Below are 27,176 nucleotides of genomic sequence, written 5' to 3'. Positions count from 1 at the left end.
ATAAGTAGTACTATAATAAACAAGGTAAAATAAGTATGAGAGACACAGGTATGATGACATGCAAATGCTATGTTTGTGGTTTAATTGAGAATATTTAATTATTAAATGAATACCATGTTATATGCTTTTGATTTTGTAAGTGTGTAAGAGATTAAGGTTGACCAAAGCTTGGAAAAAAGCCTAGGTATATCCCACACAGGCAGAAACACGACCATGTGTCTCAGCCGTGTATGGAACACGACTTAGGGACACGGGCGTGTGGAGCCTTAAAGCATGAAATTTTCAAGATTTTCGTAAGTTCTCGGTTTAGTCCCGAACCCTTTCTAAAGTATGTTTTAGGCTTCGTAGACTCAAATAAGGGACTATGTGTAAGTGAATGAACGTTTTGAAATATGAATGAAATTTTATGGCCTGTATTTTAGTTTAATGTTTGTATGTTTGTCCGGTAACGCCTCGTACCCTATCCCGGCCTCAGAAACGGGTAAGGGGTGTTACAAATCCCTTTTAGCTGAATGAGAAGAGTTTTAGAAGAAGTGAACCAAATCTGAAGACCTTTTCTACCCTTCAGAGCTTGAGCTAAACACTCTTGTCCCTATTAAGGAAGCCAGTGATGATGAGGAGGAAGACACTGAGGAGGCAATTGATCCGTCGACTGGGGACAATGCTTTATTTGTACTTGTACAGATTTCCTAATTAATGAAAATTCTCATTCTGTAGTTTCCATGTCTTTTATTCCTACTGCACTTGTTTATCTTTTTGTTATCCCCAGTATAATAATCACCAATTCTGCACTTATCCTCATAATATTTATCAACTATTAACAACATTAAGGGGCAAATCTAGTTCTGTTGTAGCATGCATATATGGGTCATTCCTTAACTTTCTATGTCCAAAGGATCGGCTAAATTGAAGCTCTGATACCATTAAATTTGTAACACTTTATACCTTACCTAATCTACAAGTTTGGGTACCAAATTTCATAACAATTTAAATATCTTAACAAAATTTTATCTAAATTTACTACATACTTAGGCAACCTAACTTTCCAACAATTAACTACTGCTAAGTCTCATTTTATACTAAAAATAAATTCTCACAACTTTGGTTCCTTAAGTACACATGACAGTTATTTACAAGTTTTAAATTAATGATCAAATTACAGATGTAATCATTTTAAACCATGAGGTGTGGCATTTAAGGGTGCCCCTCTATATACATAATTCTGCTATCACGCCCAACTCTTAACTTTAGCGTAAACTGGCTTGGTCCTTCCATTTGATTTTCAAGTCTTTATTTACCCTGTATCCAAGCAATAAATTTTTATAAGTTCAAAGGAACTTAGTGAGGTCTATTCATAAAAATTGATAAAAGACTACTTAATTTCTAAGAAAAGGATATTTTATGCACAAAGTTAAACTCCCTGGATTTTGTGGGGGAATCTACGAACTTAGTTGGCGTAGCCAATGCTTCAATCACTCTAAGCTAAATACTGGTGGGTATAACCCTTACTCTGGTCATATTCTAGGTATATTCTCATAAGGGTCTTGCCCCCAGTATTCATTTTTTCAAGTTTCATTATACCATTCTTGATATGTTTCAATACTGCCCCATATTCACTATGTGGCTGATGAAAACTATTAGTGGTTATTCAATTAATTACCCTGACCAATGGCCCTTAACTTAGTCTTTTTTTCTTCTGAATAAGGTTTGTTTTAGAGAACTTAACTATAGTTCTTGGCTAAGTAACACCCTCTTTTCTTTGGTGCACTCGTGCCCCCACTATAACCCCTTAAAACTTATTTTTTTAGTTCATTCCTTTAAAATACTGAAATAGACAGGTAGTTCCCAACATACTATCTCCTATTCAGGTATCCCTTAATAGTTTCAACCCCTGGTAAACCTACAAGATCTTTCTAGTCCTTTATTACCCTGATTGACTTTCCCTTCTTACTATTTTCTGATAGAATTTATTGATTATTCAGCTTTGAGTTGATATTTCCTCCCATGAATACCGTTGTCGTCTACTCATTCTTTTAGCTACCTCTTTGTCGATTTCCAAATTAAGATTGTATCCTATTATAGCATATTATGTATTAGTTTAAACAATGTGGGATCCGCAACTTCTCTAGCTGACTCTTATTGGCATACATCACATTACCATCTTGTCTAAGGAACCTTTCCCTCCTTTCACACATAACTGGGTTAAGACCTTACCTTGGCTCCACTCATCATTGCCTTCGAAGACTCCCCTTGTTATCCTGTTAGTCTATGTTCCCAAAAGCGCCAAGTCCATCATGTCTTGTGACTTGTCATGCAAGTCACACCATGAATTCTTCTTTATACCATAGTGAGTCTTCTGGTTTACCAATCTACGAAATCAACATGTTGCCATAGTCGAGCTATGGTCTTACATATATAACCCCATGCTTAATGTCCTTGTGGACTCTATAGGTTTTCATAGTCGAGCTATGGGCTTACACCTTGTATCTCCATGTTTAACATCCTGGTGAACTCTATTCGTTGCCATAGTTGAGCTATGGTCTTACACATGTAACCCCATGTTTAATGTCCTGGTAGACACTATTAGTTGCCATAGTCGAGCTATACTCTTACACCTTGTAACCTTTGTTCAGCTGTCGCCCCGAAGGACCTTATCGTTGTCACAGTGCCACTCCATAGAGTTGATAGACTATTGTCACGGTGTTTCTCTAGTGAGCCAGTTTATAACATTCCACGATGCAACCAAACTCCCTTGAATTCCCTTAAGAATCTACTCATTCCTCCATTCCGCTACTTATTCTTAACTTCATCTACCCTATCAAGGTAAAATTCCTCCGTACTCCAACACAATATTAACATATATTTTCATACATTTCATTTCACTAAATATTATCATAAAAAGTACTTCATTCATCTATTTGTCAAGTCACAACCAATATCATTCATACACCAACTACTCATTTTTCATAACCATGCACAACCATGGTTCTAGTCATGACTCAAAATAGACAGGAATATAGTTCAAGCAAACAACATAACATCATCAATCACTCAAAAGCGGAGTTGAGAAGCTCACCTTAAATCTTTTCCCCTTGTTAGCATAGTTTATCCTTACGCCAAAGCCTCTTTCGTCATGGCAGTTAAGCATGGAAACCGCATAAATCAGTTAAATTGAAGTCACATAAACCTTAGCCTAGAATTCACTTAACAGAAACTAATTAGGAGCCCTTGTCCTCTTTCTTTCTCCAATTCTCAAGTACAGAGAGTTAAGAAGCTGACCAGTTTCAAAATATTTATACTTCTAGATTCCAATTCTCACAACTTTTGCTCCATACAAAGCTTTCCTAAATTATCTTCTGTTCTGAAGCAACCAAAGAAGACAAAGCAAGTAAAAAAAAAGGATACGCGGATAGCTCGAAAAGCTTAAACAACGGTCGGATAGCTTATTTTGCTAAAATCTCATTATCAACCTTCTGAACATCAATAATCTATTGTAAAAACAACAGTCTCACTTTCAATTAGGTTAAAATGGAACCATCATCAAACATACACAACTGAGCATTCATAACACATAATGCAAACAATGATTTTGGACTCAAAGCATCAGCAACAACATTGGGTTTTCTCGGATGATAATCGATAACAAGCGCGTAGTCTTTTAGTAGTTCTAGCCATATTCTCTGTTACAGGTTCAAATCTTTCTGAGTCATCAGATATTTCGAACTTTTAGGATCAGAATAAGCGTGACATTTCTCACCAAACATATAGTGGCGCCAAATCTATAAACCAAACACAATAGCTGCCAATTCCAAATTGTGTGTCGGATAGTTCTCTTCGTGTGGCTTTAACTGTCTTGAGGCATAAGCCATGACTTTGCCTTCCTGTATTGAAATAAACCCCAAACTATTCAACGAAGCATCACTGTAGATTACATATTCTTTACCCAATTCTTGTTGTACTAACACCGAAGCGTCAGTCAATAGGGTTTTTAACTGATCAAAGCTTTTCTGACATTTTTTAGACCAATCAAATTTCACATCTTTCTAAAGCAGTTTCGTCAACGAAGTCACGATCATAGAAAAGCCTTTCACAAATCGTCAATAATAACCAGCAAGTCCCAAAAAACTGTAGACTTCAAAAATATTTCTCGGAGGCTTCCAATTCAGAATAGCTGAAATTTTTCTCGGATCAACTCGGATACCTGATGCTGACACAATATGGCCCAGAAAACCAACTTCGTGCAACCAAAATTCATATTTACTAAACTTAGCATTCAATTTCTTATCATGCAAATTTTGTAACACTATCTTCAAATGCTCGGCATGTTCGGTTTCATCACGTGAATAAATCAAAATGTCATCAATGAATACAAAGACAAATCAATCTAAATATGGTCTGAAAATTCTATTCATCAACTCCATAAAGATAGCAGATGCATTCGTTAATCCAAAAGGCATTCCACTTATCCACTAGACCAGCAGGCCCATTCTGATATGATTCCTCCCTTAATTAACTATAAGCCCGCTGACTAGGAGTTAAGGCTTAATTCAAGAAAAAGCCAAAATTTGCCAAAGCTAGGGGTTGAAATAGGGACCTCTCACGCACACCCAGAACACTTAACCACTGAAGCAGATACATAATTGTGTCAATTATTTATAGAAACAACTACAGATATTTTGGGGCATTACAATGTAATTTATTCATTGGTAAACACTAACTTATTCGTTTATTCATTAATTTTTTTAAATTGTAAGTTAATATTAATTATTGAAGTAATATATATTACAATATGCAAGCCAAAATTTAATCTTTTATTGTACCTTGTTAGTAAATCTTTGCTTTTTGAAAATATTGTAATTAAAAAATGAATGAAGAAAAACTTAAATGAAAACGAGTAGAAAGAAATGAAAAAAATTATTCAAATTCACCATATGATATGGTACAAAGCAAACCAATTTAATAAATTTGTTTCGTAGATTGTAAATAAGCGTATATTTGGGATGTAAAAGAAAATATACAATTTAGGGAATATTAAAAATAACATAATCATTGGCGTTTCGAATGTGTACCACAACCAGGTGGGCGTCGAGCACGCCTAAGGTTCCATCGCACTATTTGGGTTGGTTGTTCCTCATCGACTTTGTCTTCATCTTTACGTGCACATTGGGTTTGATCGCCATTTTCATCCCATTCCTCTATGGTTGACTATTCTGGTTCTTAATCGCCTATCGTACATCCTCCATGTATGATTTAACGGCTACGAGGATGACCCACCTTAGTTGAACAATGGTGTTAGAGGTGTTTGCGACACTATCGACAGATAACTGTATGGTGTCACATGGGACAATTCAGATAAAAGGTGGGAATTTTCAGTGATACCAGATGCATCGATGTTGTTAGCGGCATTGGCATGTAATATGGTACAGTGGGTGGCAGTCATGCAAAAAATACCCCTAGAGAAGGTGTTGATGCAGGGAATGATTGTGCGTGTTGTGGTGCTTGTGTAAAATAAATTGGTGCTAAAGGTGTTGATGCAAGGAATTATTATGTGTGCTGTGGTGCTTGTGTAAAATGAAATGGGTTAGCACTAAAAATATATAAACTATACTAATCGAGAGGTTGCAAGATAATCAGGTCCTCGTGTGGAGCTAGAGCAAATGTTGATCTCCTTGCGGCATCTTCTCCCGACCTAGGATTGATGGTCCCTTATTTTGGCCGCCTACGGTGATGTTGCCTACTTTTTTCTGAAGCCGGTAGTAGATACAACTTGTCATTAACCTGAATCAATTCAATCTAATCCAGAGATGTCGCCAAATCCAGTGTGAGAAATGGTTCACGCATTGGCAAGTAATCGTACCTACACTGCCAAATCTCGATATACTTCTTGTGGAATTTTGGCCAATCTTCCTCACATCTCCCCCAACAAGTTGATATTATACAAGTCATTGAGCTCCTAAGGTGGCTCGGAATTCGTTGCATGCACCCAAACTGTTGCATCACTCGATCGGATTCATGTATCTTAAGCGTTGCAAAAATGATCAATGGCACTTTGATATTCTAGATGCGATTGGCCAAAAATTCAATCAAGATGCATTCTTGAATCCTTGGATCCGCATATGGCATCCATACAAACTGCAGTACGAATTTATAAATTTTAGCACAAGCTTAATATTTAATTTCAAATCTTGGAATCAAAAACCGATAACTTTGAAATTCATAAACTAATCTCCTTTTCAGTTTATTGATTTAAAGCTAGTCATATATCATCGAACTCGGTCGGTATACCATTGTGTTTCGCGGGGTTGTTCCACCTTTTAAAATAATATGTGATTTCAAAACTATAACAATGAAAAATTAAAACAATAATGATATTATCAAATGAATTTTACTATATTACCAGTGGGAACTCATAAGGGGCTCTACTCGATGGCGTAAAAATGGTAGTTGATACCATGCCCACAATTGAAGAAAGAGCATGCAACTGCTGATTTTAACTTTTTTTGGTTTCGTCACTCCACACATTTCTCGATACAATGTCATCAGCATCGCTGATCCCTAACTAAGTCGTCCCGCTTCTTTCAAGTCAGCTAGTAGTAGCCACCTTAAATGTACCAAATTTTGAGATTTATCTAGCATGAGCAGAACCCTGATTAACCCCAAGATGGATGCGCGCACAAATTGCTCTTTTCCAACATCACTCGGGGGAAGCCTCAATAGTTTTAAAGTTGTCCTTCAACCATCTCATCTTGATTCGACTATCCCTAAACTAGTTCGGCAACTTCCCTAGTAATTACTTGCATGTTGCACTCCAATCAGCACTATGCACTAGCCCCGTAACGACTTCTCCATCGATTGATAGACTGAGTTGTAAACTAATGTCCTCGAGTGTAATTGTACACTCACCGCATGGAAGATGGAATGTATGCATCTCTAGTCTCTATCTTTCGACCAAACACTGATAAGTGAGGGGTCCAATTTAGTGCCTTCGAGCATGCGAGCCACGTATAAAAATCATTCATCTCACAAGTGTCTATAAATGACATTCAATGCCCCTTCACTTAAATTATTTATGTACGTATCCAAAATCTGATATTTGGCCTGAGTATATAAACATAAAAAATTAATAATGTTAACAGTATAATAATTAACTATTTAAAATTAAATAATTTAATAATATTTTCTTACTATTTGTAATTGAACGTCGAAGATATGCTTGTCATCCAAACGAATAAACTGATTAATCATTTAAAACTTGTAAGGAATAAAATAAAATAGAAGAGAATAAAATAAAATAGAAGAGAATAAAATTCAGAAAAAGATTCTAAAAAAATAATTGAGAATTGAGAATTGAGGATTGAGGATTGAAAATTGAAAAATGAAAATTGAAAATCAAAAACCAAAAATCAAAATTTTAGATTGAGAATTTAGTATTTAGTTGAAAAGAATGAAGTTTGGAAGGGTTTATATAGGAAAAATTATAGTTGTTGAACTCTTTTTAGTGATTTGAAAAATTACTGTTGGAATAGTTACCGTTGAAAGGAAAATGCATCCTGTAGGATGCGTTTTTATTCTCTCCCCTAAAAACGCGTCCTATTTGGCGTGTTTTCATTTCATTGCTAGATCAATGAAAATATACCCTTTAAACGTGTTTTTTTTCTCTCTCCATAAATAATGTAAATTTATAAATTTTTAAAAAAAATCAGCATACTTTCTCAATTTTTTTTTATTTTCAAAATATTTCTAAAAATTAGCCGAATAATTAGTGTCGTCAATTTAAACCTAAATAATAACAGTATTATAAAAATAGAATAATCGTACTAAATTAAAATTTAAATATATATTAACATAGTAGAGGAATAAAAATTAAATTTAACTTACATATATTAATTATAAACCCCCATATACACATTGTTTGTGGAATTAGGAGTTCGTGCATGCCACTTGTATGTTTTTAAGAGATCAACCTTCAAAGTTGTAGTGGGAGGCTATTAATTATGTTGTGGAATTTATCTCTCTATCATCTGTTCTTCAACCTCAATAAAGAAGAGAAGAAAATCCTTTAATGGTAATATCAATCATTATGAAGAGAACATAGCTAGCAATGGCTTCCCCTAAGGGATGCCATACAACAAGAATCCACCTTTCCTATAAATGACAAAAGATGTAAGGTTTTTTCACATAGATTCTCTTTTAGCTACTTTTCATTATATGATAGAGCTACCCTACTTTATTCTTCTTTCTCAACCCATTTTATTAGCCCACCATCATCCCTCCTCTTTGCCCTCGTATACCCATTTGACCTCTTACCTCCTTTGTTGGTTCACCATGGTCTCCATTAAGTTTCAGGCAAACCCAGTCTTCGTCTATGTTTTCTTCCTTCTGTTTCTCGGTAGCCATTACTCTTTTTCCCAAAAAACTTGTCCAAGATGTGGTTCAATGGAGGTCCCTTACCCCCTTAGCATCCATCCTAGTTGTGGTGACCCTAGCTATTCTCTTCGTTGTGACTCTCAGACTCATAAGCTTTACTTTGATGCCTTAAACGGAAGTTCTTACCCTGTTATTAGAATCATGGCTTCAGTTTACCGCATGGTGGTTCAACCATCGCCATGGTTGACTGATAAGTGTGTGACTCAAGATATGGGTGTAAGTGAAGGCATATGGTTAAACCAAACACTCCCTTTTAACATCACTTCTTCAAATACTATCTTTCTCCTTAACTGTTCCCCGCGCCTTTTGATGTCTCCTCTAAATTGCACTCCCACCAGTCTTTGTCACCATTATTTGGAGAGCTCTGGACATGTTGAAGCCAAACGAGCATTGCAGTGTGCTGAGGGGGTCAATCCATGTTGCACCTTCGTAGCCGGAGGGATGCCGTCGGCATACAAAATACGGCTTCACAGTTCGGGTTGTAAAGCTTTTAGAAGCATCCTTCATTTGGATCCAGAAAAGGCTGCTTATGAATGGGAAGAAGGGTTGGAAATTGAATGGAGGCCTCCCCTTGAGCCTGTTTGTAAAAGCCAACTTGATTGCTTTGGGGTTTCAAATTGTTCACCTACTAGTACAAATGGCCTCTCTCGTTGCCTTTGCAATAAGGGATACAAATGGGACACTGTCGTTGGGTCTTGCTTGAGAAAGAAGAAAAAAAGTAGAGTCAGCTTAAAGGTGTCCATTGGAGTGATCTCCTTTTTCACTCTAGCTATGGCGATTGTTGCAATTACTTCAAGGAAACGATGGGGAAATTATAACCAGGCAAAGCTCATGAAGGCGAGGGAAGACATGTTGAAGTCAAGCAATGGAGGGAAGCCAGCTAAGATATTCCGTTTGAAGGAGGTGAAAAAGATGACAAATGATTTCTCTAGAAACAGGTTCTTAGGGAGTGGTGGGTTTGGGGAGGTTTACAAAGGCGAGCTTCCAAATGGGGATATTGTGGCAGTCAAGTCGGCCAAAGTTGGGAACATTAAGAGCACCCAACAAGTTCTCAATGAAGTTGGGATTCTCTCACAAGTCAACCATAAGAACCTGGTTAGACTCCTAGGTTGTTGCGTGGAGGCTGAGCAACCATTGATGATCTATGAGTATATCTCAAATGGGACCCTAAGTGATCATTTGCACGGAAAGTACTCCACCTTTTTAGACTGGAAAACAAGGCTGAAAATCGCTTTGCAAACGGCTGAAGCGTTGGCTTACCTACATTCTGCAGCATACACCCCTATTTACCATAGGGACGTTAAGTCAGCAAACATACTTTTAGACTATGAATTCAATGCAAAAGTTTCGGATTTCGGGTTATCCAGGTTGGCTAGCCCGGGTTTGAGCCATGTCTCAACATGTGCTCAAGGAACCCTTGGGTACATGGACCCTGAATACTATAGGAACTACCAGTTGACTGATAAAAGTGATGTTTATAGCTATGGAGTGGTGTTGCTTGAGTTACTGACTTCCCAAAGGGCCATTGATTTCTCAAGAGATCAAGATGATGTTAATTTAGCCATTTATGTTAATCAACGGGCCACCAATGGTGCGATCATGGAAGTTGTGGATCAACAGCTACTTAAGGAGCCCTCAGCTGATATGTTGAAGAGTTTTAAACTTTTCTCAGACCTTGCATTTGCATGTTTAAGGGAGAAGAAATCAGGTAGACCCGCCATGAAAGATGTTGTCCAAGAACTCCATTGCATCATTCAGATTATAGATCAAGAAAATGTTTCTAAAGAAGTTAGCCAGGAGATTATATAAACGAACAGTAATATAATATATATGTATATGTACCTTGTTGTTGATGTCTGTAATTTTTGAATATTCATATATATGATAGCAAAGGAAAAGTTGGAAGAGCTATGGCGAAAATGATGCTGAGAAGGACATTGGTTTTGAATATTGCACACAAAGGGAAAGTGGATTCCAAGGATGGATTTGAGTGGATGGAAAGATGTAAAGAAAAGATCTGGGATCAGATTCTTGCTTTTTCAAAAGTATTAAATGACCAAGGAGTAGGCGAGACTTAGAAGTTATGGGGGAAACTGGAATCTGTAAGGTTTTAGTAAGAATTTAAGGCTGTGTGGACTTAAACCAAAACAAGAGACAGAGATATACATATTTATATATAGCTTTTATTGAAGGTAGTAGCTAGGTTTGTCACACTAGAAATGCATTACCTAGATTTCTTATGTATAATAAATGTTCTCTCTCTGGTCTCATAGTGATGTTGGAAATATATTTGATATTATATATTTGTATAGTTTCTATTGCTTATTTTAATGTGAGTTTTGGTTAATTGGTATTGTCTCAGTGAATTATCCAAAGGAAAATCATGCATTATTTAATAAAATTTTATACATAAAAAATAAAGTTAGTTATTATATAAATAATTAAAATTTAGTAATTAAAATAAAAGTGATATATATATATATTAATAGAAACATCATGATTTAAATGTAAAATGATTCAATATAAAATTTGATTTTTTATTCATTATTATATAAGTTTATTTACTCATATTTTATTATAGATAATTAAAACATGCTTATTTTAGTTAATTGAGTTTTAATTTGATTGGTTTGGACATTATTATCAATATAAAAAATATGAATTCGAATGTGCTAAAACGCATCAATTTTTTTATTTATAGATTGAAAAAAAAATACTTATATATATTTTTGGAGGCGGTTCAAACGATGATAATTCACATGTTATGTGATCAACAAATTCGATTCGTTAATTCACTGTGGTTTTAGTAATTTAATAAAGACAAAATGCAAGAGCAATCTTAAATCCTAAAGAAGCATTTTGGACATTGATATATCATGCTTTTTCTTTACTTTAGCCAATAGAATATAGCCAACAACATGCAAATTTACATAAAAGGTAACATTTTTTTATTCTTTTTTATTTTGGAAAATGGGATTAGTCAAAAGAAAAAATAATTGCTTCCAATATTTTTGTTTATGATATATGTTCCCTATTATTTTCCCCAATGCTCCCTAATGGTGGCGATTAGCAATCAATGCTCAATTGAATCCTTAGTCAACTCAACACAATTCTCATCAATGCACTTAAATATTATAAAGCGAATAAATTAATATAGTTAATATGGTATAGGTGAATATATCATCTTTTTATTAATACTGCAGCATTGGTTTTAGTTTATTTGGATTAGAGATGCTCAGTCTGATTTTATATATTTTTTTTAACTTCGGTCCCTTTCACCGTTTAGAAATAAAAATATAAAAAATAATTTTATATTTATGATTTATTTTTAAATAAAAATATTTTTATTATTAAATGAAACGACTGATGTGGATAGGCCAAGCTCGAACTCGAGCCTGAAATTTTTTAGAATCAAGTCTTAAGTTGACTTATGAACATATGTAGTTTCAATAAATTGTTTTAGGTTTTTCACTATTTTCTATTTTTTATATAAAAATATTTGCAAATATCTAATAATGAAATTAAATTAGTCTCAAATATAAAATACTTATTAATTATATAAAATACTTTTCAATAAACTTCACAGAATCCATTATTGAATAAATATAAAATAAAGAAATAAAGAAATGTATGAAATTTTTGGATAAGTAGTATTGAATCATCTTATACTAAGCATATAACAATTCATCATTCAACAAATCCAAAATAATAATAAAAATTAAAAATGATTTTCCTTCATTAGTTGATATACCATATTCTAACCAATACAAGCTAAATCAACTGATATAAATAGATACAATCGTTATCAACCAAATTTTACACTAGAACAGAATCTAACGATTATTGTTTTACTTCCGATTGTGATACTTTAACTCAGTGGCGGAGTCAGGAAATCTTTTTTGGGAGGGCTAGAATTAAATTGTATATTTTTACGATGGTAAAAATGTAATTTCATCATTTTAATAGTTTATATATTTATAATTTTTAAATGATTAAATAAAAATAATAATTGGGGGGCAAAATGTAATTTTACTATTACTATTTTAAAATTTTATAAATTATAAAAAGCTTAAATTAAAAGTTTACTATTTTAGGGGGGGTCATGGCGCCCTTGGGTCTCTTAGTGGCCCTGCCACTGTTCTAACTGGTATAGGGGTGCCAGTTTAAAATTGACCACCTTATCTTTTTCACAAGGCTTAGATATAACATTTCCTCCTAATTTTTATGGCCAATTAGAACCCTTCTTTGTTTTTATGGCTCAACTAAAACCCTCCAAAATGATATGAAAGAGAGTAAACAAAGAAATCTTTACAAGGTATGTGTTTACAAAAATTAAGCTCTCAAATAAATGAAATGAGAGTGACACAATATCTAACAATAAGCTCCTAAAGAATTTTTACAAGAGAACTGAATGAAGAAGATTAGAATATTTTTCTCTTGATCTTGATGCTTGGATTTTCCTCTCTTAAGTCTTGAAGTGTATTTATATCAAGAAACAAATTTGTGGACATTTATGACTGTTAGGGATGAATTCTAGTCGTTGGAAGCATTAATTTCGTGCTTAAAAACTGGCCCTGTAATGTATGTCTCAAGATACTAGAAAAATAGTTAACACAATCATCAAGTTCATTTTCCATTCCTTATAGTTATTTTCGTTGTACTTTTTCTTAATAAATATATTAAGGAAGTTCGTGTCATTTTCAAATTGTACAATAAAATCATTCATTTATTAATATCTTTGTATTAAGCAAATATTTGAAAATTTTTGCAACATATGATATGCATTAAGATATATATGCATCTTACATTAAACCTTAAAAATATTTGTAAGTCATTGTAATGATATTTCCTCCACCCATTCAATTAAATTACCTTGGGGTAATCTAAAACCAACTAGTAAGATCATGTATTTCCATCCAATTAATACGAAAACCTAATCCCTTATGTATTCACACGTATTAATAAATGCTTCATGTTTGGCCATTATTTTAACTTATGCAAAGTTTCGTGAGAAGTTACTTAACTAGAATGATCTTGAGTGTATAACTATAAACTCAACATCTATCATAACATGTACTATGAATGAATTGTCGGGGGACAATCTCAACAAATAACATGTATGACTAGTTGTCCTGTTAAATGAAATCTCCTAAGTGAAATCCACATGATAATACCTACCTCAAGGTCGGCAAATTATCATGTCATCACAAGAGACCATTGATGGAAACCATAGATCTTATTTAGGGACCTTCTCCCACTCAATCTTTTAAAAAATATGCAAGATTTTTATTTCTAGTTTCAATCATAAATGTTTAATATGTCATAAGAAGTACATGCAACATTTTTTCCTTAAGCTATATGACATGCTTATAGTAATATGCATGAACATTCTTTACATAAAAGTAGAAAACAAATTGACTCTGACCAGCCAAAAGTTTTCATGATTTCATCCTTAAAAAATAGATAAAAAGATTTACTATTATCATCCCAAAGAATTTTTTGGAAAATTTTAATTTTGAAGTTTTTTAATGTATTTTTAATATTTTTATTTTATTTTTAAAATTTTTATGTATTTTTAAAATTAGGATCAAATTGGCATAATGTGTGAACATTAATTTTTTTTTAGAATTAGGACTAAATTGATAGAATGTGTAAAATGTTAAGAGGTTAAATTTATAATTATACCCGGCCATGTCAATATTTCGTCTAGTGACCAAAGACATTTTAACAATGGAGTGACTAAAAATTATAATTGATCTAATGAGAGTTGTTAAATTAACAATAAATATTCAATGAACAAAATAAAAACTTATTAAAACTCGGGCGATTATCTTAGTAGCTTACCTAAAAGCCAAAAGCAAAGTCATGAGAAGAAATCAACACATTAAAACCACACTGTACTTTTCCCTTGAAAAACAATTTTTGTATGACTACTATAGAGATATCAATGAGCGGGGCCAAGTAGAGTCCCGGTTCCAAAAATTTTTCAAATCTAAGTTTATTTTTGGTTTGGTTTGGTTCCCTCAAAAAATTTATTTTACTAAAATATTAAAAAATAATCTATTTTACTAAAATATTAAAAAATAATTTATGTTATATATTTTAATTAAATTGAATTGATCCACCCAAAATATAAAAATATTTATTTAAACCCAACCCAAATTGAACTGGGGTTATCGAGTTGGGCGGGCTACCATGGAAAGCTCTAGACAATTGGTGGGTGTAAAACAAAGAATCCATTTAGGTAGAAAATATATTGTTTTTTTCCAATAGGAAAAGAAAAAGAAAGATGATTACATGCTTGGGGCAGTGCCGAAAAGTGGGATTTTAGTGGATGACTACTAAGTTAAGGTTGTGATGGGAAATGTTCAGAAATGATATGGGGTTAAATGTGCTGAATGATTATGCTATGGGCTCCTCTACTTTCCAAGCCCATCTTTCTCACATAGCATACCCTATAAGTGAGCCCCTATTTCATGGAATCTAATTTTAATTTCATTCTTCCTTATAAATCAAACCAGCAAAACAATTTACATGTTCATATTTTTATTTTATTTTTTTAATTATTTTTCATAAAAATAAAGAAGAAGAATAAGATAAAAAAGAAAATATGTTTTTTTTTCATTTTAATCTTTTTTAATTAAACTTCCTAATTTTAGAATTTATGGCAAAGCTATGACTTTGGAACAGGAACAGGAGACTTTTGTCTGGTGTGACATCATTGTAAGGTACAATGATTCACTCTCTTTTTTTTCTTACATCTCCTAAAAGTAGTAATTCAAAAATAAACCCCAAAAATAAATGTTACTGCAAATCCTTACAAATTTTCATTTTCGACACGATCGTAATCTAAACGTTGTTGTAGTAACAATAATGTGATGCCCCCATCGCTTTCACTTCTCATTAGCCTCCCTCTCTTTACCTTTTTCTTCATTCACTTTCTCTTTGTCTCATTTCCTTTTTCCCCATTTTATTCTACACAATACTGCTCAAAACAGCTTAGGGTTTCTTTTGTTTTTCCTTGACATAAAATCCCCAGATTTCTTCATAATCCAGTTCAGATTGGGCTCTTTCTCAAGGTACCCTCTTTTTCTCTCTTCATTTTGATTCATGGGTTTTCCTTTTTCTTTTCTTTTTTAATTTTCAAAAATTTCTTTTTGGATTATGGTTTCTGTTATTAGCTGATTTAGAGATAAGATGATGAACTTTCCTAATTTTTTTTAGTTTGGGTATTTCTCCCTTTTTGATATTTTAGAGTAATTTTCTTTTCTGGGTAATTGCTATTTTTGATGGGAAGTTCGATCTTTTATTTTTTTCAGTTTTGCACGTATCATTTTTTTGGGGACCATTGACGTATTTGAAGTGGGAGGGACAAGATTATCATTTCCTTCTATGATGTTTTAGGAGTTTGAAGTTGAGAATTTTTTTTTTTTGACCAATGATTGATTATGCAGTTAGATTTGCATACTGTTGGGAACATAATCTTAGGTTTGAAAGTGTTGCACATAATTATACTACTTCATGTTTATTTGCAATCTTTACACTTTTGAGATACTTCTTCAGAAATTCTTTCTGGTTTTGTTGCCAACAATGACACTTGTCTGCATTGCTCTGTGATTTTCAATCTCTATTATTGCCTTTTGGAAATAATCTTGATTTCACCTGTTTATAACTATGGAAAAGTGCAACTTGTTTGTTCTAGGATTCTTCAAACAAAAACGCATCTAAAAAGAGAAAGGGTATAAGAGAGTCTAACAATGTGCAAAAGATGTGAAAAAAAAACTTGGCAAATTGTGGCTCCATTTATATAAAGGCCAAAAATAAAAAAATTGTGAAGCTTGTATAATCAACAACATTTTCTTTGTACTTGTCTCAGTGATTCACATTGCATTCTTTCTGTTGTACTACTTACGTATTGTCTTTCCTATTGAATGTGAATGTTTAGATATATTATTTGGTGAACTTATGAGAGATGGTCACTTTTAAAAAATGCCTTATTAATATTATATTCTTTGCCTAGTTATCCTAAAATTCATTTTGTTGGTTATTATATTATTGTTTATTTTTCCTTCTTTTTTTTGTTATTTCTCTATTCTTATTTTGTGATCTATAGCAATTCGGTTGTTTTTTTCTTCATCTGAATAAGACCATAATATTATGGTGAGTCACTAATTACATTGCTCAAATGGATTATTTCAGCCAGGAAAAGCCGAGTTTTAAGGAATCCTAGTTCAAGAGGCTTATTGGAGTTGAAAGTTGCTTAAGTGCATTCTTGTTTACCATTATTATTCCTCAAAAGATGGGAATGTGATATGCCTTATGCTTTGGTTCAAGTCTAGGGTGGATAACTGTGGGCTTCAATAATTTCTTTGGTTTAATTTTGTTGAGATTTGACCATGCCTGGTTCCTGATAAGCGTGTGGAGTTTCATACTTTGATGAAAATCTTAAACTAGATTACTGAACAACCTTAGTGTGCCAACAGAAAATAGCTAATACGGGTGCGCTTTGTTGTGTGGCCGCTGGGCCACATGGAACAAAATCACCCACTAACGGAAGGGACTGTTCCATGGATCGTAATGAACCACATTGGAGGACAAATACTAGTTTTTCTCCTCCTCCATTGAGGATATGGGACTGTAGGTTACACTCAGATGGTTTGTCACATGGGTCGCATGCTGCTGGTTTACACGGTTCATCGCTGTCTTCAAATAGCAGAGGTAGCAGAAGCAAGGTAGGCAGTGAAGGGTACATCAATCATCACCACTCTGTTTCTGATGGTGCACTCTCTTATTCTGGCAGTCCACCTTATAATGCTCAGGTGCCACGATGGACTTCGCCCATTCAAAGGTTCAATCCAGAGGAGCTCCTTGGCTCTAATGTTGGAGGTAATCTTAGGTTGATTCTTATTGTTCTTGCTGATTGAGATGTATGATATATCACATGCCACTTTCTTGTATTAATCGCATTCAGTTAGCTGCATGTCTTAATGCATTTTTTGTTTGAACAGAACGTCAAATGTCATGTACTTTCTTTAAGTTTATTAGTTTTTATATGGTTATTGGTCACAGTTAATTGCCTTTTCTGAAATGAAGGGTTGGTGAAATAAGTTCTTCTAAGTATAATCAGTTAATACTGGAACCGATTTGTGATATTGTAGATTCTTGGAAGTCTTTACTTTCTGCAAGCCATAATACAATGAATACTTTGACTGTTCATTACTGATTATTTATCATGGTTTCTCTTATCTCTTTCATGATTTCCATTTTGATGTGTTGCCTTACCATACCAATTACTTTCCATAATGGCATGTTGTCTTGTCATTTTGCGAGTTATTCAGGTATGTATAATTGCGATATTGGAAAAAGATATGTGCTCCAAAATTAGAGGATAGATGGAATGCTTTTCTGATTATGATGATGTGTTCTGGTCCATTTAAATTAGTAATTTGTTAGAACTATAACTTTATATTTAAACTGCAAGAATGTCAGAATGGTCTCTTAGACTGGCATATTTCTCTTCAAAGTTTTTGTACTTCTGTCGATGAAACTAATTCCCTCATTCCTATTGGGGATATATTTAAAATGTTAATCTTCTGGTTCAACCTTGAGTTTTGAGAGAACCTGCACTATGGAATTCATTGAACATTTCAGAGGTCCTCTATCAGTGATTACTTTTTTGCCGTTGAGCTCCTTTGCTTCCTGTGATGTAGCCAATTCTCCCTCACAATTACTGTTGCTACTGAATCGTAGGGCAAAAAGTAAATAAAGCAAGCTTTCGCTTTTGCTGCAGAATCACCTCAGTTGCCCTGATTCTATGCAGTAGTTTGCGGTGACATGGTTTATTTCCAAGCTTCTATTTGGAAATGACAGTGTCTGGGGTTGATAATTCGAATGCTTATATCTTTTTATTGGTTTTGAGGGATAGGCTGATCAATCTATTGAGGATTGTTAGTTGAAGCTATCCCAATTCAATCCCTGGGATTGTTGCATAAATACTTAAATCCATGATGTCATGCTTATTAAAGGCATTTAGATATTGAACTCAGTAGTAGATCCTGTTACATCACAACAGCAAAAGCTCATCATAATATGTTGATCATGATACCAAAAATTAAAACATTTTGCAAAATTGCCTAAAATGATGGATGTTTCCGGAGCAGTCACTTGTACTGTGAAGATAAAACTATTATAGTTAACAGAATTGTATGAAGTGAGGGCTGTCACACTAGTCAACTAGCTTGTTTCATTATTGCTAAATCGAATTCTCTATTTATCTTTCCTTCCCTCTTTTATAAGACTACAGCTAGTTTTCTAATGCCCTTTTCTCTGAATTTTATACCAATCAACCAAAATGAAGTTCATTATATATAATTTAGGCTGGAATGATTGCATTTTCATATTTATGATTCAGCTATCGGCTACATTTTCCTTTTATAGATTTTCTATCATTTGAACTATCATATGTTTGTTTTCTTAACCTAATTTTAATTATCAGGACCTGTGCCCCAGACCTCTTGGTTCCCTCGCTCCACTGAGGTGACTTGTGTTTCAACTTGGTCAGTTTTGTAGCATTTAAATAAGAACAAATTTGATCATTTAAATATTTCCGCTTTTTGTTCATGCAGCGGCGATATGCTGTTAAAGCAGCTACAGGATCCCCTAGCTTTGGATCCCCTTCGTCCTTCTCTGAATCTAGTCACTGGGAATCCACTAGCAAGCAACCCTTCTCTTTTCCCAATCGCAACTTCTCTGGTAGACGTTCTTACATGACAAAAGCTGTTTATCCTCTAGTGTTTCGCAACCCTGTCTCAGATTCCGAAGGCTTTGGTGATGCCGACATTAACAGTATTGGCAAGTTAACACCTAACGAGGATCGCTTCTCACCATTTCACTGGCATGAAAACAGTTCTAGTGTTGAGCACAGGTTTCACAAAACACTTTCTGAACTTCAAAGGTCTGAAGCATCACCAGACCCCAGTGCTAGCTCTAGAAGAGAAGGTTTTAGGTGGAGCAGTGCTAGCAGTTATGATCTAGGGTTAGATGGAGAAAAGTTTGACATTGCAGAGCATGTTGATGTAGAGAACCTGAGGTCCCCTATTGGCCCTGTGGTAGACCACAAGTGTGGAGTCTGTGGAAAACTTTTGTGGCAGAAGTCACCCTGGAGTTCACATCGAATAATTAGAGGTAGTGACATGCCAACTGCTGGGATTCTACCCTGCTGCCATGTGTTCCACGCTGAATGCTTAGAGCAAGTTACTCCGAAGTCCCAGATTCATGATCCTCCATGCCCATTGTGCCTCAAAACCATTGGACCACTAGAAGAATCTGCATCAGTTTCAGAACCTTTGCAAGTGGCTTTGAGATCTTTACGAAGGAGCAGGGGTGCCATGATATCTGAAGACCAGGAAGATGATGAATTCTCAAATCACATCAAGGAAAAACTGAGAAGCAGGTCTCGGTCAGGCCCAAGAGGGAATGACAACGGTTCTTCGATAAAAAGTCGTCTTAAGAATCATTTTACTTTTAAAGGAAAAAGTAAAGATATATTTAGCACAAAGGTATTCCAGAGGATTGGATCATCATCTTCTTCTAGCAGGGAAGCAGTTCAACGTCAAGTATCTATTCCGTAGTTTATGTAATTCACTTGCAAATAGATAGATTTAGTCATTTTCTGGACTCTTGCTACTTTCAATACATTATCTTTTCCTATGGTCATTCTCAGGTTAGTAGCAAGGACATCTCGAATATCTTATTGCTTGCTTAAGCACATTATGAGTTGCAAGCAAGTCTGATAAGTTTGTTTCTATTGTGTTACTAAAATGAGCTATCAATATGATTACACTGCAACATACAGGTTTACTTTCCGTGCTTAAATTGGAAAGTATTCCATTTTGTGTTCGTAGTGCAGATGTATGAATGGTGGTGTTTGCTTTGAAAGCGCATTATTTGTAATTGTATGTTTAGTATTAATATGCAATGGGGTCAAAGGCCCAGCTATATGGCTTTCTTACTCAAATTTTATGCTTAATCGAGTTGTTGGGCGCTTAATAGTGCTTGTTTTCTGGGGCCTTGTCTCTAAAGCGATAGCTGAATGACAAGCACAAGACCTTTAGTTGCTCTGTACTTAGAATACTGTTTCATCACATTGCAAAGAACCCTTTAGTCTATGATCCATTTCTTATTGGAGACAATAAAAAAGCATAAAACTTAAATATAATCGACTCCACTAGATGTCGATTTTCAGTGCATGCCAGTGTTTGAGACGTTGCTGTTTGAATTATGCATTCACATGTTGTTCTCTGTTTAAAAATATTGTGCACGCGGGGCCTCAAATTTAAAGTGGCAAATACAACAAAGAAGTGAGCAGGGAAATCCCAGTGGAGTCTCCATCATATAGATGGGTGGCTTCCACAAACCAAAGCTACTTTCTGGCTTTCATGTGGCTTAGAGTTGATCTGTAAGTTGTTAGTCTCTCCGAACCTTGACAACCCTTTTTAAATTTGGATAAAATGTGGGGTTAACTGTATGTGTAAAGGGTATTCAACTAGGTCTTTTAGGCTTTTATTTTTCACCTTATTCTATTGCTTGAACAAGTTGGCCATGTGATCCCATGTGCAGTTTGGTTTACAGAACTTTCTAACTTTAAGTCTTTGGCATGCATGGCCTGCTTTGATTTGTTGTTACCATTCTTTGGGACTTAACATCTGGTTGTGGGGTTGATTTCTTCTTTATTTTGTGGCAAATTCAAACTACCATGATCTGGTTGTTAGTACATGAAATAAGAACAATATTCTTCATTGATTTGGAAATTGATGAGTGATGACTAAGAAAGAATATAATAATAAAATATTCAATCTTATTGTTTGTTCTCTACAATGGAATCAAAACCCTTAGCATTGAACTTTTAACTTGTCCTCAAAAGAGTGAGTGAAAATAACCTTTTAATTTGGTAGAATTTATCCAGTCGGAATCTACTTTTATCAATTGTAAATTATTATTATTATTTGACCAAGAAGTGGTTTACTGGTAACATGCATGCATTAGGTGAAACTGATGTAGTCATTTGTCACCTTTGATTTATTTTTTAATCAATGTTTTGTCAGGTTTCTATCAAGTAAAAATATTTTCCCACCGCCACAATTCTCAGAAGATATGGAATTTTCCCCTTTAGAAGGTTTGATTCTAAATTCCAAAGCTTATCTAAGCAGAAGAGAGGTGTCTAGGTGCTATTGGAAAGACAACTGTATAATAAAAACTAAAGGCATCTAACTGTTTCTCTTTAGTTTCATTTGAATATGTATTATGTTTTCTATTTTATGAACAAGAAAGTATTCATCAATGATGAATAGCTGCACGAGTGTTTGGCTGATTGCTCTTCATTAATGCATTCAATGATTAATACTCCTAGAAATCCAAATGATGAGATTTTTTTTGCATGAAATCCTACCAAGCAAGTTAAATAGCTATGAAGGAGATTTGCAGGAAAAATCCAGATTTGTTTTTGGAATATTAACATACACAAATCTGTAATGTCCCACATAAAGAGTGGTTCAGTTTTAAATATAAGTTCTTCCAAGCTGTAAAGATTATATTAAGCTTCATATTCAAAAGTGAATTGCAGCATGGAGACAATGTCAGGGCTGTCAACTTGGCACAGCTAAGATGATTAAAAGCAAAGAGAATGGAGTTGAAGTATATTGAGGAAGGAAGAGGGGAAAAGGATAAACATTCCTTTTAGTAAGTTGGACGGTAAGCCACATGCATTGATTATGACTTTTCATAGCCTATATTCTATAGATGTGATTCTTTACCAGAATTTCTTTCATTGATATCTTAATGTAAGACATGAAGAGGAATTGAAAATCACCAATGATTTTAAGTTAAGCATGACTGATAAACTTGGACAGTAGTAAGAGGTATACTGTGCATTTTTCTGTCCAATAGAAAGTTAAACCATATGCTGCACAAAAAGCTGAAAAACATCAGACTAGTAATAACTCTAATTTTTTTGGTTGCACTGTAACATCATCACAGCATCTTCTCTTAGCAGCATAAAAGTAGAGATTCAAACCATTTTATCGGCACGATGCTCTTGCATCTCTTTTTATCTTTACTATTTTCATGGTACTAAATCGCTTCTCTGATAATTTTCTGTCAAATATCTTTAACCCTTTTCCAAATATCTTTTAACCTTTTGCCATAAGATTCACAATCCTGGAAGGATTCTTTAGGTTCTTTAATGATAAGCCACGAATGTGCATAAAAAAGACATTGTAAAAAGTAAGTTTACAAAATGTTGAGGCCATCAATCGATGCAGAGAACCTTTTCCTTAACTTTTTTTCTTTTCTTTTCAGGTTCAAGTCCAAAAAGAATGTCAACAAGAACATGGGTCCAAGCCAATTGAGTATCCTGTTCCAGGTTTACACATTATTTTCCACTCTCTTTTATATGAAGGGTGCAAAAGTAGCACTGATATCATTGCAAATGTCTTTCAAAAGATAAGGGTGCCAATTATTTTTTTTTATAAAATGTTAGTTAAATAAATCTCCATGCACCTTGGTAGCGTCTACGTTACATCACCTTCCCCTGCTAACCCCTCCCTCCCCGTCAGTTTGTCCCTAGTCACACACATCTATAAATAGAATTTGATCCCCTCATCTCTTCCTTACCTTATTTCTCACTAATTCTATCTTCTCCAAGTCAAAGTTTCAAAGTTAACTCTTGCCTTTGTAGGTACAAGAACATCATCTCTCTTGTACAAACTTATCAGAGACTTTCTGTATTAGTACATCTACAAAATTCTGATATTTGGATGTCAATTGGTTTTGCAGAAAATGGATTTTCTTGGAATTTTTCTTTTGTCTTCTCTTGCCATGTTGAAGACGATTCATGGACATGGAGGTGCATGGTCTAACGCTCACGCTACATTCTATGGGAGCAGTGATGCGTCTGGTACAATGGGTAAGAACTAAGCAATACGAACTGTATAACTGCCATCTGTCCTTTTCCATGGTTCCCGTCTCAGTTATCTTTTTCCATATGATGTAGGTGGAGCATGTGGCTATGGAAATCTTTACAGCCAAAGCTATGGCACAAGCACTGCTGCATTGAGCACTGCTCTATTCAACAAAGGGCTCGCTTGTGGGGCATGCTTTGAGATCAAGTGTGTTAATGACAATAGATGGTGTCTCCCAGGCTCCATTATAGTAACAGCAACAAACTTCTGCCCACCAAACAACGCTCTCCCGAATAATGCAGGCGGATGGTGTAACCCTCCTTTACGACACTTTGATCTCTCCCAGCCTGTTTTCCAACATATAGCTCACTATAAAGCTGGAATAGTGCCTGTTGCATACAGAAGGTGAAAGCCAAAAAAACCAGTGTCCTTTCCAGTCTAACATAGCTCTATAACCTCAAGAATTTCTACTTTGCAAGTCACGTGTCATTTAACGCTCATGTCAATTCATTGCTAAAACGAATCAACATATAACTAAGTTCTAGTCAATAGTATAATTTTCATGGCTGAGGACGTTCTGAAAACCATCATTTTATTTGCAGGGTTGCTTGTAGGAAATCTGGTGGCATCAGGTTTACCATAAATGGACATTCATACTTCAACCTTGTATTGATAACTAATGTTGGAGGTGCTGGAGATGTGGTGTCTGTCTCCATTAAAGGCTCTAGAACTGGTTGGCAAGTGATGTCTCGCAATTGGGGCCAAAACTGGCAAAGCAACTCTTACATGAATGGCCAAGCACTCTCTTTTAAGGTCACAACAAGCGATGGCCGCTTTGTCACCTCCAATAACGTGGCTCCTGCGAATTGGGCATTTGGCCAAACTTTCACAGGAGGGCAATTTTAATTGTTTCGATCTTTACCCCCAAAACTAACCAACATTAAAAATTTAAGTCATCTCATCCCAACAAGACCAAGCCCCTAAGGCTTAAACAACCATTAACCAAGTAGTTTTAGTTTTCTAGTTAGTTGCATCTGATATATAGATACCATTTATAGGTTCGTAATACGAGGACAAAAGTTGTCACCATGGGGTACTTTTACAAATGCCCTGACTGCTGCCGTTGTGTTTCTTTTTTTACTCTTTTTTATTTTGGGATGAATGCTTTGTCATGGAATTTGATGTGAAGATGCATCCAAAAGTGATAAAAGTTTGTGTGAATTTGGTCTCTATGGGGGCATAGAGGCCTGTCTGCATATCGTACTAAATCATGTTGAAGAGTAGTCTTAGTTTTTCCAGCCAGGACTGCATGTTTTATGTAATCTTTTGGAGTGGAATGTGCTTTGAAGACATCATTTTCATTTTCATCGTCTTGTATAAGATTTACCCTTACTAATAATGATATAGCCTGCATTTTCTGCGAAGTTCAGTTGCTTATGTATATTTTGGCAATGATTTTTGTTAACCTTGAGCATTCAGGGGAATCAAATCTCGAGTTTTATGATCAAATAAGTGTTGGGGGGTAATTGTGAATCCTAACGCAAAAAATTAACAGAACAAATTTTGCTCAAACCAACAATTGATGGCAGAGAGTTATCCCAGACAAACCCATGGAGAAAATCATCTGCAATTAAAGTCAATCTCCCTCATAAATGGGTGTTTTTTATTTTGAATTTTGAAGTCTTTTTCGACTAAATCATACAAGAATCGCCTGTATAGTGAAAGGCGTTCAGCCTTGGTTTCAGAAGCAACTTGCAATGAGGTTGCGGATAACTATATTGTGTAAATCCCACACCGCTAGAACAAAAAGACGTGAAGCGAGAAGCTGATTAGAAAAGAAGCGAGCTTCCATAGGCTTGGTATACCTTTCTTGGCCTCTTGGCTAAGATCAAGTGTAGTATCTGTTCTTATCAGTTTAATATCTGATATGTGGGCCAAAATTAAATTTACTTTCCTAGGGGGAAAGCTCGCCACAGTAGCTTGCTACTAGAGCTGTCGCTCGTCGCCAAAGCGTTGCACTAAAGCTTTGGCCTGGCGCACCCCAACCACTACAAGTTCTGAACCGTTATTTGCTCTGCCAGGATTTGGTTGAAGGTAATGTCATATTCTTTTGTGTACCTGTTGATCCTGAAGTTTGTTATGGACAACTATTGAAGCAATTACCACCACAAAAGTCGGCCTTGTTGCAGTGGGAAGTGTTCAGATCCTCTTACCAATGTTGTGGTTTGCTTTGCACAACTATTTCAATCTTTTTGCAATGCATGGTGTATCCGTGTATTTCAATCATTCATGCAGTGTTTGTTGATGGGAACTAAAACAGCATATTCAACATAAGAGGTGAATCCTCGTTGAGGCCTAGGGGTCTTGGTCCCAAAATTATTGAAAAATATTATTAAATTTTTAAAAATTTTAATTGGATCTATCAAAATTTTTTAATATTCTCTAAAACCTTCATTTTTTTTTAAAATTAGTTAAGTCCCTCAAAACTTAATGTCAAGATCCATCACTGGTTTTAATAAGAAATAAAGTGACTTTAACACTCTTGAGTTTGGTTGGAATTGATAATGCACCTCATTGCCTAAAATCCTCCTCAAATTTACCCTCGAGTCATACAGATTCTAATACTCCTCACTCTATGCCCTACATGATTATCTCATCCCTAAAATGCTATAGTTTAGGGATGTTTTGTTTTCTCTTGGTTCAACATCGAGAAAACCAATGCAATTGCCTTTGTTGTTTACCATTGCTGTAACGGTCTGTTTTCAGTAAAATCAGAATAGTGGTTATGGAACCACAAATTCGATTTGAGAATATTTATTTTATTATTATTTTAGTGTTTACGACATCTTAGTAGGGTCGTAGAAAAAATTCAAGAAATTTTATTTTTTGCATGTTTAATTTAGTGAAAAGGAATAAATCATAAAAAAATGCAAAATTAAAGTTATATAAGCTAAAGGTATCAAATGACTATGAAATTAAATGGTTAAGGGATTTAATTGGTAATTAGACCATTAAATTAAATAGTGGACAAAGTTGAACAATAAATGGGCAAATCTTTAAGTATTAAACAAATGTTAAAAATGCAATTTAATAAATAATTCAAGTAAAACTAAGAATAACAAAAGCTATCATCTTGCTTTGTTATTCTTCCACAGAAAATGGACTTAAGAACTCCATTAAAGAACCTTAAAGGTTCGGTCAAGCTTTTTGTTGTGCATGTGAGTGAATTTTCATCCCATTTTTAATGATTTCTATATTTTTGAAGTCGTTGTAGCTTAATCTAGCTAGACCAGGAATTAATTTGCAAAATTCTTAAAAGGTTAGGGTTTTTCCATGAATGTATTCATGTGATTTTTTATGTTTGATGGAAGAAAATGAATCCTTATTGATATATAAACAACTTTTGTAAAGTAATTTTTGTTGAAAATGTCAATTAGGGATTTATTTGTAAATTGTGTAAAATTCAAGGTGAAATTGTAAAATAATGAATTTTATGAGTTGATGTGCATGTATATTGAATACGGCTAGCTTGGGTTAAGGATGAATTTCAATTTACGAGCTTAAAGACTAAATTGTAAAGAAATCAAAATAATAGGGGCAAAAACATAAATTTTCAAAAATATTATTTTTGGATTGAATTGAATTTGATTATTTAAATCAAGTTAAGCCTCGTACAAATTTAGATCGAGGGAAAGATAAAATGTCGGACTAGTCGGTCCTATTTCATCATTTTGTGATCGAGGTAAGTTCGTACGTTTAAATAGCATTTTAATGAATTTGATTTAAATGCTA

At 34.5% G+C, this 27,176-nt stretch overlaps 3 protein-coding genes and 1 pseudogene across 7 annotated transcripts; all 4 read left to right on the top strand.

The window, feature by feature from the left end:
* The first annotated feature begins 8,085 nt into the window (after positions 1–8,085).
* On the top strand, positions 8,086–10,752 carry LOC107892263 (wall-associated receptor kinase-like 20). The gene has a single exon (XM_016817297.2). The coding sequence runs from the start codon at positions 8,152–8,154 to the stop codon at positions 10,234–10,236; it is 2,085 nt and encodes a 694-aa protein (XP_016672786.1). The 5' UTR covers positions 8,086–8,151; the 3' UTR covers positions 10,237–10,752.
* Positions 10,753–14,933: 4,181 nt separating this feature from the next.
* On the top strand, positions 14,934–20,344 carry LOC107892245 (uncharacterized). 3 transcript variants are annotated; one of them, XM_016817287.2, is made up of 5 exons: positions 15,192–15,506; positions 16,627–17,159; positions 17,228–17,313; positions 18,923–18,963; positions 19,053–20,344. In XM_016817287.2, the coding sequence occupies exons 2-5, from the start codon at positions 17,080–17,082 to the stop codon at positions 20,055–20,057; spliced, it is 1,212 nt and encodes a 403-aa protein (XP_016672776.1). In that variant the 5' UTR covers positions 15,192–15,506; positions 16,627–17,079; the 3' UTR covers positions 20,058–20,344. The 3 variants fall into 3 exon arrangements, with proteins under 3 accessions (XP_016672760.1, XP_016672776.1, XP_016672767.1); XM_016817278.2 differs by adding an exon at positions 15,747–15,840 and having other exon boundaries at positions 15,195–15,506; positions 16,627–17,313; XM_016817271.2 differs by having other exon boundaries at positions 14,934–15,506; positions 16,627–17,313.
* Positions 20,345–22,053: 1,709 nt separating this feature from the next.
* Positions 22,054–24,808, top strand: LOC107892230 (expansin-A15). 3 transcript variants are annotated; one of them, XM_041081930.1, is made up of 5 exons: positions 22,054–22,176; positions 22,783–22,846; positions 23,260–23,389; positions 23,477–23,789; positions 23,987–24,808. In XM_041081930.1, the coding sequence occupies exons 2-5, from the start codon at positions 22,814–22,816 to the stop codon at positions 24,288–24,290; spliced, it is 780 nt and encodes a 259-aa protein (XP_040937864.1). In that variant the 5' UTR covers positions 22,054–22,176; positions 22,783–22,813; the 3' UTR covers positions 24,291–24,808. The 3 variants fall into 3 exon arrangements, with proteins under 3 accessions (XP_040937864.1, XP_016672750.1, XP_016672743.1); XM_016817261.2 differs by lacking the exons at positions 22,054–22,176; positions 22,783–22,846 and adding an exon at positions 22,908–23,157; XM_016817254.2 differs by lacking the exons at positions 22,054–22,176; positions 22,783–22,846 and adding an exon at positions 23,142–23,161.
* Positions 24,809–25,245: 437 nt separating this feature from the next.
* On the top strand, positions 25,246–25,429 carry LOC121210462 (uncharacterized; annotated as a pseudogene).
* Positions 25,430–27,176: the final 1,747 nt, after the last annotated feature.

This window comes from Gossypium hirsutum, chromosome A11, assembly GCF_007990345.1.
Source record: "Gossypium hirsutum isolate 1008001.06 chromosome A11, Gossypium_hirsutum_v2.1, whole genome shotgun sequence".
Classification (NCBI taxonomy): Eukaryota; Viridiplantae; Streptophyta; class Magnoliopsida; order Malvales; family Malvaceae; genus Gossypium; species Gossypium hirsutum.
This window is presented reverse-complemented; position numbering and strand designations above follow the sequence as displayed.

Excerpts from the sequence above, each read along its gene's own strand:
- LOC107892263 (XM_016817297.2), top strand. The coding sequence starts at position 8,152 with ATGACAAAAGATGTAAGGTTTTTTCACATAGATTCTCTTTTAGCTACT.
- LOC107892245 (XM_016817271.2), top strand. The coding sequence starts at position 16,995 with ATGGATCGTAATGAACCACATTGGAGGACAAATACTAGTTTTTCTCCT. Across the intron at positions 17,314-18,922 it reads CCTTGGCTCTAATGTTGGAG|GACCTGTGCCCCAGACCTCT; the intron begins GTAATCTTAGGT and ends TTTAATTATCAG. Across the intron at positions 18,964-19,052 it reads GGTTCCCTCGCTCCACTGAG|CGGCGATATGCTGTTAAAGC; the intron begins GTGACTTGTGTT and ends TTGTTCATGCAG.
- LOC107892230 (XM_041081930.1), top strand. The coding sequence starts at position 22,814 with ATGGGTCCAAGCCAATTGAGTATCCTGTTCCAG. Across the intron at positions 22,847-23,259 it reads AATTGAGTATCCTGTTCCAG|AAAATGGATTTTCTTGGAAT; the intron begins GTTTACACATTA and ends TTGGTTTTGCAG. Across the intron at positions 23,390-23,476 it reads TGATGCGTCTGGTACAATGG|GTGGAGCATGTGGCTATGGA; the intron begins GTAAGAACTAAG and ends CATATGATGTAG.